This window comes from Dendropsophus ebraccatus, chromosome 8 (genome assembly GCF_027789765.1).
Source record: "Dendropsophus ebraccatus isolate aDenEbr1 chromosome 8, aDenEbr1.pat, whole genome shotgun sequence".
In the NCBI taxonomy this organism is placed as follows: Eukaryota; Metazoa; Chordata; class Amphibia; order Anura; family Hylidae; genus Dendropsophus; species Dendropsophus ebraccatus.
Window position 1 is genome coordinate 6,504,881 of NC_091461.1, and position 13,614 is coordinate 6,518,494.

A 13,614-nucleotide genomic window follows, 5' to 3' on the forward strand; every position below is an offset into this window, starting at 1 on the left:
ATGGGTGGTTTGGGCGGCCGCCCAGGGCCCGAGGCTCCGGGGGGGCCCACGCCACGCCGCCCACATTATAATCCGCCACTGTACTGTCCCCCGGCTGATGCACGGCTGCCGGGGGTGTCCCGTCCTATCCCTGGCAGCGCGCGCATCAGAGAGCTCCCCGTGCGCCTTTGGCTGTGACTTCCGGCGCACGGTGAGCTCTCTGATGCGTGCGCTGCCGGGGACAGGACGGGACAACCCCGGCAGCCGCACATCAGCCAGAGGCTGCAGAAGGAGAGAGGTTAGACGGGGGAACGGACGGCAGGTGAGTTTTTGTTGTTTTTTTTTTAGTTATCTGCTGGTAAGAGGGGGACCATCTATGGGGGGGGGAGAGGGGCAGAGGGGGGACCATCTATAGCGGGGATGGGGGATCATCTATAAGGGGGGGGAGGGGGGGGGAAGAGTGGGGACCAGCTATAGGGGGGGGGAGAGGGGGGACCAGCTATAAGGGGAGGGGGGAAGGGCGACTATAAGGGGAGGGGAAGGGCGACTATAAGGGGAGGGGAAGGGGGACCAGCTATAAGGGGAGGGGAAAGGGGGACCATCTATAAGTAGGGGGAAGAGGGGAGACCAGCTATAAGGGGGGGGGAAGAGGGGGGACCAGCTATAAGGGGGGGGGGAAGAGGGGGGACCAGCTATAAGGGGGGGAAGAGGGGGGACCAGCTATAAGGGGGGAAAGAGGGGGGACCAGCTATAAGGGGGGGGAAGAGGGGGGACCAGCTATAAGGGGGGAAGAGGGGGGACCAGCTATAAGGGGGGGAGAGGGGCACCATCTATAATGGGGGGAAGAGGGGGGACCATCTATAAGGGGGGAAGAGGGGGACCATCTATAAGGGGGGAAGAGGGGGGACCATCTATAAGGGGGGGAAGAGGGGGGCCATCTATAAGGGGGGGAAGAGGGGGGACCATCTATAAGGGGGGGAAGAGGGGGACCATCTATAAGGTGGGAAGAGGGGGCCAGCTATAAGGGGGGGGGGAGAGGGGGACCAGCTATAAGGGGGGGAAGGGGGACCAGCTATAAGGGGGGGAGAGGGGGCCAGCTATAAGGGGGGAAGAGGGGGACCAGCTATAAGGGGGGGGGGAAGAGTGGGGACCAGCTATAGAGGGGGGACCAGCTATAAGCGGAGGGGAAGGGGGACCAGCTATAAGGGGAGGGGGAAGGGGGACCATCTATAAGTGAGGGAAGAGGGGGGACCATCTATAAGGGGGGAAGAGGGGGACCATCTATAAGGGGGGAAGAGGGGGACCAGCTATATGGAGGGAAGAGGGGGACCATCTATAAGGGGGGGAAGAGGGAAGAAGGGGACCATCTATAAGGAGGGAAGAGGGGGACCATCTATAAGGGGGGGAGAGGGGGACCATCTATAAGGGGGGGAAGAGGGGGACCATCTATAAGGGGGGAAGAGGGGGACCATCTATAAGGGGGGAAGAGGGGGACCATCTATAAGGAGGGAAGAGGGGGACCATCTATAAGGGGGGAAGAGGGTGACCATCTATAAGGGGGGAAGAGGGGGACCATCTATAAGGGGGGAAGAGGGGGACCATCTCCTATAGGATTAGCACCCTCCTCTCCTGACATCCTCTGTGCTGCTGTGACCCTTCCCTATTAGATCAGCGCCCTCCTCTCCTGACATCCTCTGTGCTGCTCGGACCTCTCCTATAGATCAGCACCCTCCTTTCCTGACATCCTCTGTGCTGCTGTGACCTCCCCTATAAGATCAGCACCCTCCTCTCCTGACATCCTCTGTGCTGCTGTGACCTCCCCTATAAGATCAGCACCCTCCCCTCCTGACATCCTCTATGCTGCTCGGACCTCTCCTATAAGATTAGCACCCTCCTCTCCTGACATCCTCTGTGCTGCTGTGACTTCCCCTATAAGATCAGCACCCTCCTCTCCTGACATCCTCTGTGCTGCTGTGACCTCCCCTATAAGATCAGCCCCCTCCTCTCCTGACATCCTCTGTGCTGCTGTGACCTCCCCTATAAGATCAGCCCCCTCCTCTCCTGACATCCTCTGTGCAGCAAGGGACCAAACATTATGTTTATTGGGGCCAGCAGGGAGGAGAGGCAGGCAGTGTTTATTGGGAACAGCATTGGGGCGGGGGGCGGGGGGGGGGGGTTAGTATTGGGTTATAATGTGTGAGTCAGCCCCTGGCAGTAATCCCCGTACATGCCGCACAGCCGCTAGAGGAGTCAGTTCCTGGCAGTAATCCCCGTACATGCCGCACAGCCGCTAGAGGAGTCAGTCCTTGGCAGTAATCCCCGTACATGCCGCACAGCCGCTAGAGGAGTCAGTCCCTGGCAGTAATCCCCGTACATGCCGCACACCCGGTAGAGGAGTCAGTCCCTGGCAGTAATCCCCGTACATGTTGCTACTGACTGCTGGATGGAGAATAATACTGGCAGCCAACAATGCTGCTTTGGTAACTAAATATAAGAAATTAATACAATTATGAAACTAATATTTGAAATTTTTATAAAAATTAATTTTATTAAGGGTAAAAAACAAACAATCACATATAGGCAAAAAGAAAAACATTGCAAAATTGCTTTTTTCCAATCCCACCCTTTCCCCTGAAAATAGAAGACATTTTATATACTTAAATGGAATCCCTTTATTTCAATTGAAGTTCCGACCCACTGACAGTGTTAGATACTGCAAGGACAAGGAGACACATGGTACCTGTCATATATCAGTCTGTGCTTCCAGAACATAGGAACATGCTTTTATTATATAGTAAGAAGAGTCAGAGGCTTTCCCAAGCTCCTGACCTGCAGCAAGCTGTAATACCTCCTCCCCCTCCCATCCCTGATCCTACTGTAACACCTCCTCCCTCCCCCTCCCATCCCTGATCCTTCTGTAACACCTCCTGCCTCCCCCTCCCATCCCTGATCCTACTGTAACACCTCCTCCCTCCCCCTCCCATCCCTGATCCTACTGTAACACCTCCTCCCTCCCCCTCCCATCCCTGATCCTTCTGTAACACCTCCTCCCTCCCATCCTTGATCCTCTGTAACACCTCCCCCCCCTATAGCTGATCCTGCTGTAACACCTCCTTCCTCCCCCTCCCATCCCTGATCCTTCTGTAACACCTCCTCCCTCCCATCCTTGATCCTCTGTAACACCTCCCCCCCCCTATAGCTGATCCTGCTGTAACACCTCCTCCTCCCATCCCTGATCCTGCTGTAACATCTCCTCCCTCCCCCTCTCATCCCTGATCCTGCTGTAACACCTCCTCTCTCCCCCTCCCGTCCCTGATCCTGCTATAACACCGCCTCTCTCCCCCTCCCATCACTGATCCTGCTGTAACATCTCCTCCCTCCCCCTCCCATCCCTGATCCTTCTGTAACACCTCCTCCCTCCTCCTCCTCCCATCCCTGATCCTGCTGTAACACCTCCTCCCTCCCCCTCCTATACCTGAGCCTGCTTGGGACTCCGCTTCCAGGTGTCAATCAAGCAACTGTTTGATAGCTTGGAAAAGCCTCTGTGACTCCTTGTACCAGAGAATTATTATTATTAATTATTATTATTATTATTATTATATTATTATTATTATTTATTTATAAAGCGCACTTAATTCCAGAGCAGCATTTTGCCTCCTCCGGGAAGCACAGCTGGACATATGAACGGTACCAGGTGTCTCCTTATCCCGGATCTAATAGCATCAGCATTTTGTCACCTGCAGTCCTATGTAACACATCAGATATCGCTATAGGTTATGTCCAGTGACTAACTCAGCTCTGCTGCATCTAAGTATCATTATACGCGCAGTGGAGAGGAGCAGGGGCTGAGGACCTGGCGAGTTCTGTCCGACACGGTCGCTTTGTCGCAGAATGATCTCCTGTAGAGAGAGAACAGAGAGGTGATGTGTGTGGTAGAAGCTGCGGAGCCGCCTGATCACAGACCTGGTGCAAAGTACAGCCGCCATAGACCGGACAAGCTGCAGCAGTGAAACACCAGGCAACCAGCACAGTACAGCGCCTGACATGTCACTTTTAGACAGGTTCTTATTTCAGGCCTCAGAATTCTGTTCTATACAGCACCATAATAATATATCACCTGAGAATTATTCTATATATTGTCCAGGGTTAGTCCCCTGATGAACCCCCATTATTTGGGGAAACACGTTGAGGCTAACTCCTTAATCGGTGGTGGTCTCTTGGCAGCTTTTAATTTTGGGTAATGTATATTGCTACCAGGATCCTTCAGTATATGAGTATATTGAGCGTCAGGGGACAACCCTTGGCTGTATATGGTGTATGTATAATTGGAGATGTCATCTCTCTAGTCATGGTGCCAGGAGTGATACTTAAGATTGATGGATGAGCTGTCGGTTATCTCTCCCGTCCTCCCCGTACACAGAAACATGTATGATACCGCCTCGCGTTTCTGTGTTCTCTGTCGGGAGGCAAGGGGTAAGCCGGGGACCTCTGACTATGGCCTAACTCATGGTGTGTGAGGGGGGATCCAGGGTGACTGGTCAGCTCCACAATGTGTATATAGCCCCCCACACTTACACTGCGCCGTCCTTCCCGAACTGTACGGTCACGGTGGAGGCACCCAGTTTCTTCTGCAAAACATTGAACGTCTTACTGCGCCAGATGAATGTCACCCTAGAGATGGATCCCATATTGACCTTTGCGTCTATAAAAGCTGAGTACTTTCTGTCTGATGTAATGAGACCGCTGTGGGAGAAAATAAGGGGTTAATATATCACTGGAGATGAGACATAGCCCCCCCATACTGGGATGTAAACAATATGGGGGCCTTTATAGAGATGGATCAGGACCCTGGAGCATAACCCCCCTTATGTTACGTATTGATACATACAGAATATTATGATTGGCCGGGGGCCCTGTGAGAGTCCAGGTAGTAATAGAGCATGACCACCACATTCTGCCCATCACAGTAAGACCCCTCTGGTCAGGATAGTTGGGTGCGGTGGTGTTGGTCGTACGGTGCAGTGATTATGTACCTGTATACGGTGTAGTCCGGGATGGTTCCATTAGATCCCTGTATAGACACAGCAAGGTTTCCCCAAATAACGATGCTCCCAGCAACCCGGACGGTCACCTTGTATCTCCAGCCTAAGAGACAAACAGGAATCACAGAGTCATCAGTGTTGGAAAACGTTGTCAGCAGATACATTAGGGGGTTAATCCGGGCGGAGTCCTGTTCACTGCTGAGTGAGCTGAACAGCCTGACCACTGCTTTAAGAGCAGAGTGGTGGTTGGTAACCTAGACAACAAGATGTCAACAATGGGAAGGAAAGAGCCGTATATCATATTTCAAGTAAAAACCACAAAATATCTTACGAGAAAATGTTTTCTGATCTCCCGTGTTTAGGTAAAATATCTGCCCTTTGGGGGTGATTCCTTTGTATTTATCAGCGTAGTGTCCCATCCTTGGGCAGCCGCCATTGGGACACGGGAACCCCACACCCTGAGGAAAAGAAGACATTTACTGTATACAAGAGGTAACCCACCATCATTATATCATCTGTAGTAATCCAGCTCCACCACCCCAGTGGGCGCTCTGTGTTATATCTGATGGGGAATGATATGGGCCGTACATATTCTCTAACTTACTGCTGTAAAGGCCTCATAGGAAGAGCTCGGGAATCCAATGAAGCCATCGGGGGTGAGGATACTCTCAGTGTAATACATGTAGCTCCGCAAGTGATTGCAGGCGGCTAAGTCATCGATTGCTAAGAAAAAGATAAAATGATTTGTACATACTGTATACTGCAGATGTTATCCATGTAGGAAACTCTATATCATCCCACATACTTCCATGTTCCATGTCCTCCATATCATCAGATGTCCTCCACTTTCCAAGTTCTTTCTCATCTCATATCCACCATATCATCTCATGTCCTCCATATCATCCCATGTCCACCATATCCTCCCATATCCACCATATCATTCCATGTCTTCCATATTATCCCATGTCCGCCATATCATCCCATGTCCTCCATATCATCCCATGTCCACCATATCATCCCATGTCCTCCATATAATCCCATGTCCTCCATATCATCCCATATCCACCATATCATCCCATGTCCTCCATATCATCCCATGTCCACCATATCATCCCATGTCCTCCATATCATCCCATGTCCTCCATATCATTCCATATCCACCATATCCCATGTCCTCCATATCATCCCATGTCCACCATATCATCCCATGTCCTCCATATCATCCCATGTCCTCCATATCATCCCATGTCCTCCATATCATCCCATGATCTCCATATCATCCCATGTCTTCCATATTATCCCATGTCCTCCATATCATCCCATGTCCTCCATATCATCCCATGTCCTCCATATCATCCCATGTCCTCCATATCATTCCATATCCACCATATCATCCCATGTCCTCCATATCATCCCATGTCCACCATATCATCCCATGTCCTCCATATCATCCCATGTCCTCCATATCATCCCATGTCCTCCATATCATCCCATGATCTCCATATCATCCCATGTCTTCCATATTATCCCATGTCCTCCATGTCATCCCATGTCCACCATATCATCCCCTGATCTACATTTTATACTATATCTTCCATGTCCTCCTATATACTACTTATCAGTATGTCACCCTAAATCCTTCATGTTAGTCCCGGCCCCCTGTCACCCCATGTCCTCCATGTTATCCCACATCCTCCATATGACCCAACGTTCTTCATACAATCCCACGTCCTCAATATCATGCCAAATCCTCCTCATCACCAAACATCCTTTATATTATCCCATGTCCTCCCATCTGATGGTCTCCATCCCCCCCCCCCCCTTATCCTCCATGTTGCCCCCCATCCTCCATGTCATCTTACATCATCTATAGACAATATATTGATTTCTATAATTACTTGGTATGATGTCATCAGGTTTCACATGACTGATGACCTGACTCTTCTTACATCCCGGCATTTTTTTCCCTCCATTTGGAAAGAAATCCAGATGACCGACCGTCTGACTTATCCCGTATCCTCCGGTACCTGAGTACAATGAACATTGTAATTACTGTTTAGGAAGAGCTGGGCTCACTCTCTACACCGGTCGTCTGCTAGTGTGTGTAGGTGGTGGTGTCGTAAAGGAAAGGAACCTGTGGGATGTTCCTTTAGTGACACATAAACAAACATGATGATGATAAAAGCCCCTCCACCAATGACAGATCACTGAGCCCATGGAGATACAAGCAAATAGTGTCAGGACACACCCACCAGTCGGCTCTCTGTGGGCTGGCTCTATGATTGGTTATGAAACCACTCCTCTGAAGGTCATGTGACCATAAGAACAGTTAAATACTGCCTCCTGTGGTATCCTAATAGTAACAGTTACACACCAAAACTGATCCTTGCGGTACCTCACTACTAATAGTGACCCCTTATACTCCAGAGCTGTGCTCACTATTCTGCTGGTGGAGTCACTGTGTTGTTCTCTTACCTAGTTTAAGTATAGTTGGCAATGTATCTGTGTGAATGGCATCAACGAGAAGAGCATCGGAGGGATCCAGTCTGACCTCAGGAGGGGTGCCCTGGAAGTACGGCTCCGCGGGGTCCAGTCCTGTGTGAAGGATCAGGAGGATAGACATTAGCAGCTTGATATGATTCTCAGAACACTTCCTTACCTGTGCTGTGGGTTGGATCTCATGGCAACCAATCAGAATAATTCTGTCACCGTGCGTACAGGACTTAGGGGATTTAAAGAGTACTCACTGCTGAGACCCAATGTGATCAGGAGATATATCTGGGGAGAGTGTGGCCGGAGCACTGTAATGGCCGTGGAATTCTCTGTGAGATGTTACTATTCTGAGCCTGGTTGTTGGCTATGCCAATGGGAGATAACTATTAGCCCCAATGGAAGGTTAAAACTGCACAGAAGTGGCAACAGGGTTGGTGTCCAAGAAAGTGTGATCAAAAGTGACCTCTCAGATCTGCTTTTACACGACAATTAGTGTACCAAAAATAAAACTTGTAAGAAGTCTTGTGAAACAAAAAAAGGACAAATGGCAAAATGATTTACCTATACCGTGCCCCCTGGAGTGCCAATCCCAGGTCTCTCTGACGGTCGTCAGCTGTCATTTTTGTCTGGTATCCGGATATGTCACGTACCTGGCAATGTCACATAACCGAGTGATGGATTGCCCGCTCAGCCAGTCAGTGATTGCCGGCAGTGTTCCATCCAAGTCACCGATTGGCTGAGCGGGCAATCCATCAGTCAGGCATGTGATGTTGCAGCTGACTGATGAGGCAGGCGGCTGTCAGCGAGACCCAGGAGCGGCCCTACAGGGCACAAGGATAGATACGTATACTTTGTTTGTTATGTTCCCACACCCCCTGCCTTCCTGACATTTTTTTGTTTCGTTGGAATTCTCCGTTAAGGAATCATTCACACAAGGGTTTCAAAGCTGCTGGTGTATCTGCGCCCAGACCACTTCTATGGCCGAGCACAGTAACTGAGTGACTACATCCAGGTCTTTCCCTGGGGCTGACCATGTTATCCGCATTTCTATAGATAACCCGTCCACCAGGAAGCGACTCTTCTCCACACCCACCAGTTATCCTTCTGATTCCTGGATGTCGTTTCCCAGCCTCGCCAGCAGCGTGCGCCCCCAGACTGTGCCCGATGAGGTGAACATTAGACGGGGGGTAGTTATATAATTCCTGTAAAGCAAAAGATCAATCAGATGGTAAAACATGAGAGGTGACTCCATGAGATTGTACATGGGGTCAGCCCGGGGTCTTACCTTAAGAGTTTTAATGAAATAGGCGACTTCTGCCCCCACCACACGGATGTTATTGGCCGCCTGGGTGTAGAGAGCCCGCGAGCCGCCCTTCCAGTCAACACAGATACAATTGACGTTCTCCACCTGTAACATGGCCTGGTAATAGCAGAGAACATGGTGAGACGTGAGAGAATGTGGCCCTATATGTGGCTCTGGGGTCCCCTATAATGTGGCCCTATATGTGGCTCTATATGTGGCTCTGGGGTCCCCTTTAATGTGGCTCTGGGGTCCCCTGTAATGTGGCCCTATATATGGCTCTGGGGTCCCCTGTAATGTGGCCCTATATGTGGCTCTGGGGTCCCCTATAATTTCCACTTATTTCTTACCTCTAATGGTGGAGAGGGGGGGGACCTCTAAGCACACGACCAACCCTTACAACTCCTCATGTCTGGGACCCACCTGGCACATGTCCACCATCCAGCTTTTCTTCCCATTGTCTAAGAATCCATGGATAATGAAGCGAGTCTTGCGATTTGGTTGAAAATTAGATTTAGAGATTGTAGTGGTATTAATGGCGCTGAGTTTCTGCAATGGAGACAATGGAAACGGTCAACAACATCGGCCATAAACAAAACAGTATATATAGTGTGTGTGCATGGATTTATGTAGGGGCACACATCTCTCCATACATCCCGGAGCACATCTTTCCTTACATCCCGGCACACATCTCTCCATACATCCCGACACACATCTCTCCATACATCCCGACACACATCTCTCCATACATCCCAGCACACATCATACATACATCCCGGCACATATCTCTCCATTCATCCCGGCACACATCATACATACATCCCGGCACACATCTCTCCGTACATCCCGGCACACATCTCTCCGTACATCCCGGCACACATCTCTCCGAACATCCCGGCACACATCTCTCCGTACATCCCGGCACACATCTCTCCGAACATCCCGGCACACATCTCTCCATACATCCCGGCACACATTTCTCCATACATCCCGGCACACATCTCTCCATACATCCCAGCACACATCTCTCCATACATCTTGGCACACATCTTTACATACATCCCGTCACACATCTCTCCATACATTCCGGCCCAAATCTCTCCATACATCCCGGCACACATCTCTCCGAACATCCCGGCACACATCTCTCCATACATCCCAGCACATATCTACATACATCCCAGCACACATCTCTCCATACATCCCAGCACACATCTTTACATACATCCCGTCACACATCTCTCCATACATTCCGGCCCAAATCTCTCCATACATCCCGGCACACATCTCTCCGAACATCCCGGCACACATCTCTCCATACATCCCAGCACATATCTACATACATCCCAGCACACATCTCTCCATACATCCCGGCACATATCTACATACATCCCGGCGCACATCTCTCCATACATCCCAGCACACATCTCTCCATACATCCCAGCATACATCTCTCCATACTGTACATCCCGACACACATCTCTCCATACATCCCGGCACATATCTACATACATCCCGGCACACATCTCTCCATACATCCCGGCACACATCTCTCCATACATCCCGGCACACATCATACATACATCCCGGCACACATCTCTCCATACTGTACATCCCGCCACACATCTCTACCAGCTACCAGTGCAAGGTATGCTCGGGGCTGAAGGCCTGCACTTTACTGCTCCCACCACTTGGTGTCTCCCTGCTTCCTATGTATGTAGCACAGCTGTAGGTGAAGGTGCTCTATCTCTGCACCTGTTTATGTTTTGTCATTCCATTGCTATGTGACGTGTTAGCTGGCCAATCCTTGAGCGGGGTACCACATAACACTACAACTCAGATCAGATGGTAGAATTTGGCCTCTTCCAGAAAGTTCCCACCAATGGGAGACAAGTCCCGGTCTCTCACACAAAGCTCCCTGTAGTGAGGAGCTCTAGCTAGTTTGTTTTCCTTTCACAGCAGTATACGTTGCCGGAGCCCAAAGTGTGGTTACTACCACAACAGGGATAAACCTTGCCTACGTTTTAAGTCAGGACGTCCTTCAGCTGACTGGACTGTCTGTAGTGGATCAAAGTGCAGGTAAAGCCGAAATACTACATTGATCCTCACTCTTGGGTAATTTTGAGGGGTTGGCTACACCTGGGTGTGCAGGCCCGGGGACTGTGCTACTAGACCTGGCACTCTGTGATCTGTGTGATACACTGATGTATCTGCGTAATGCACAAAGGTGCCAGGTCCGCCAGAAGGAGAGAAACAACAACTTTGTGCCGTTCCTCTGTTATACAGGATTATATTGACCCAATTGGCACTGAGCTGGCAGTCCGGGACAGAAGGGAAATGAACGGACATGCGGCAGTGGGGGAGGCTGGGGGTTGGTGATGGGGACCAGATCTGTTACTATGGGTGAGGTTACCGGCGGTGGCTGTGCAGAAGTGGCGGCTGCTGTGTGGGGTGGAGCGGGTGGTTGGGATGTAGGATGAGGGGGGGGGGCTTGGTGATGGGGATCTCCCTGGTACTACTCTACCATCATCTGCTCATACTATGAGCAGATGATGGGAGTAGTAGTGTCTATCTGTCCCACTGCACCAAGCAGGGAGGAGGGGGGAGGTAGTTAGATGCACCGGCACCTCTCTCCCTCCCTGCTCAGTGCCCTCCATTTGCTCCCCAAATTATTCCATAAACATAGTCCATCCATAAACATAGTCCATCAATAAAGGGTAGTTTTTACATTAACGACTCTTCCATATACTTCAATACAGTGCCATAGACTTTTACATATTCTTCGCCCCCTGCTGGACACTCCATAGGAATTACACCTGATTCGTGACGTCACGATTTTTGAGAGAATTTGAAGACTCCCTGATCTACTAAATTAAGGGAAATAGCAGTATATGTGCTTTTCCCATAATTAATGTACATTAGGAATTTGTCTAACTTTCCATAAGTAATAACATATTAAAAAATACTTTTGGCCGCAGTTGTCCTTTAAGTAGAATAAACTGACCTGATAGGAGTTCACATTGTCCCTGGTGTAGAGCAGGAAGCGGGTGTTGATCTTCTCTGGAGCCCAGGGTAAGCGGCTTACACATCTCTGTAGGGTCCCAGCCCATGGGTAATGGTTTGTGAAGCACCCCAGCCGGTCATAGCACACCTCCGCTAACACAGGAAACATACATTAGCCATTCTATCTATCTATCTATCTCCTATCTATATGTTTGTCTATCTATCTATCTATCTATCTCCTATCTATATGTTTGTCTATCTATCTATCTATCTATCTCCTATCTATCTATCTATCTATCTATCTATCTATCTATCTATCTATCTATCTTCTATTGATTTATCTATGTGTTCCTGCCTGTGTAATAAAGTTTCTATATAGTAAAATCACTCCCCTTTTCTCATGTGCTGAACTACAAATCCCAGCATGACAGACCTTGTAGACCTGCATGGACTGTAGTTTTGCTTAGACCTTGTTCACACTGTGTATTTCTGCCCATTTTACTGGTGACCAAACCAGCAAATCACCAAATCAATCCCCAAACAATAACTACTCCTTCTGTTGAGTTCATGAGATAGTATTTTCTGATTAGTTTCCTTCATATTTTATGTTATTTTCGGGCAAAGATGGAAGTGAAAGGAGGAAGAGGAGGAAGAGGAGAAAAGGGAGAAGAAGTGTAAGATGAAGAAGATAGAAGGGAGGAAGCAGAAGAGGAGGAGGAGGAGGAAGAAAATTAGAAGGAAGATTGGGCAGCTATGGGGGAAAATCCATAGAGAGAGAAAAACATGAAGGACCTGATCACATGACCCGAAGGTCCTCTACCTTACAGTGTGTCAATGTCAGTCAGTGTCTGTGTTATTCAGTGTCCTCAGTGTCAGTCAGTCAGTGTCTGTGTCAGTCAGTGTCCTCAGTGTCAGTCACTGTCTGTGTCAGTAATGTGTTGGTGGTGTTAGTGATTGTGCATAGTGTGTGGATGATGGGTGCATGATGGATGGATGAGGGGCCCGCTGAGGCTCTGTCACCCGAGGGCCTGCAAAAACCTGGAGCCGGCCCTGAATTCACAGCACAATGAACGTCCCCTTCAACCCTAAGCAACGTCCCTCAGGTACCTATACAGCTCTGTGTGGATTATACATCTGTAATATAACAATCTCATCACTCACCTTTAAGAACGGAGAGCGCACAGAGAACAGGGAGGATGACCATTATCTGCCGAGGAGACGCACGAGGGTTATATGAGATGGCGGACTGTACAGAGAGACATCCGGAGGGGCTCTAACTCACCTGCCTTGTAGTGGACTCCAGCTGGGGGCCAGGGTGGTCGCCCTCATATAGTCCTCACATGGGAGGGGCGTCAGGGCTGGAAAGGATCCTAATAATAACGGGGTCAGAGGTCAATCATTGCAGAACAGATAATTCTTCACAAACCAGTAAATCCGGCCCGGAGATGGACAGCTGTCCGTCTTCCACACACTGATCATTTGCACTTTTTAAAAAAAAATTTTTATTATCCTATTGGACACAAGTAACACAATCCATGTGAGAGGCTGTGGGATAAGATATACCCTGCCTCTAGGTGGCGCTGTGATGAGGGGAGGTGCTGATCTCGCTCTTCTCTCCCCTGATGTCGGTCACAGAGCTGCGATATAATGTGATATAAGGGAAATAGGAGCAAAAGACGGAGATAAATAAAAAGATAAATAATTTAAAAAAAAATGATGGTGGGTGATGAATAAAACCACCGCATGAGGACAGCGCCGGCCGCCCAGAGCTGTCAGTCTGGATCCAGGCCGCTTCAG

General features: G+C 49.6%; 1 protein-coding gene across 1 annotated transcript; it reads right to left on the reverse strand.

Moving 5' to 3' along the window:
* Window positions 1-3,796: 3,796 nt before the first annotated feature.
* Window positions 3,797-11,986, reverse strand: LOC138799949 (pancreatic lipase-related protein 2-like). Its single transcript, XM_069981753.1, has 11 exons — window positions 11,819-11,986; window positions 9,238-9,363; window positions 8,800-8,934; window positions 8,608-8,716; window positions 7,497-7,616; window positions 6,920-7,039; window positions 5,626-5,744; window positions 5,353-5,479; window positions 5,013-5,124; window positions 4,555-4,722; window positions 3,797-3,878 (listed from the first exon to the last, which is right to left on the reverse strand). The coding sequence occupies exons 1-11, from the start codon at window positions 11,984-11,986 to the stop codon at window positions 3,797-3,799; spliced, it is 1,386 nt and encodes a 461-aa protein (XP_069837854.1).
* Between the last annotated feature and the right edge of the window lie 1,628 nt (window positions 11,987-13,614).

What these genes read in the sequence shown, in the direction of transcription:
- LOC138799949 (XM_069981753.1), bottom strand. Translation starts at nt 11,986, where the DNA reads ATGTTTCCTGTGTTAGCGGAGGTGTGCTATGACCGGCTGGGGTGCTTC. An exon ending in ACCTGATGACATCATACCAA is followed by an intron (nt 5,745 to 6,919) that starts GTAATTATAGAA and finishes TCTTTTTCTTAG; the next exon opens with CAATCGATGACTTAGCCGCC. An exon ending in CCTATGAGGCCTTTACAGCA is followed by an intron (nt 5,480 to 5,625) that starts GTAAGTTAGAGA and finishes TCTTTTCCTCAG; the next exon opens with GGTGTGGGGTTCCCGTGTCC.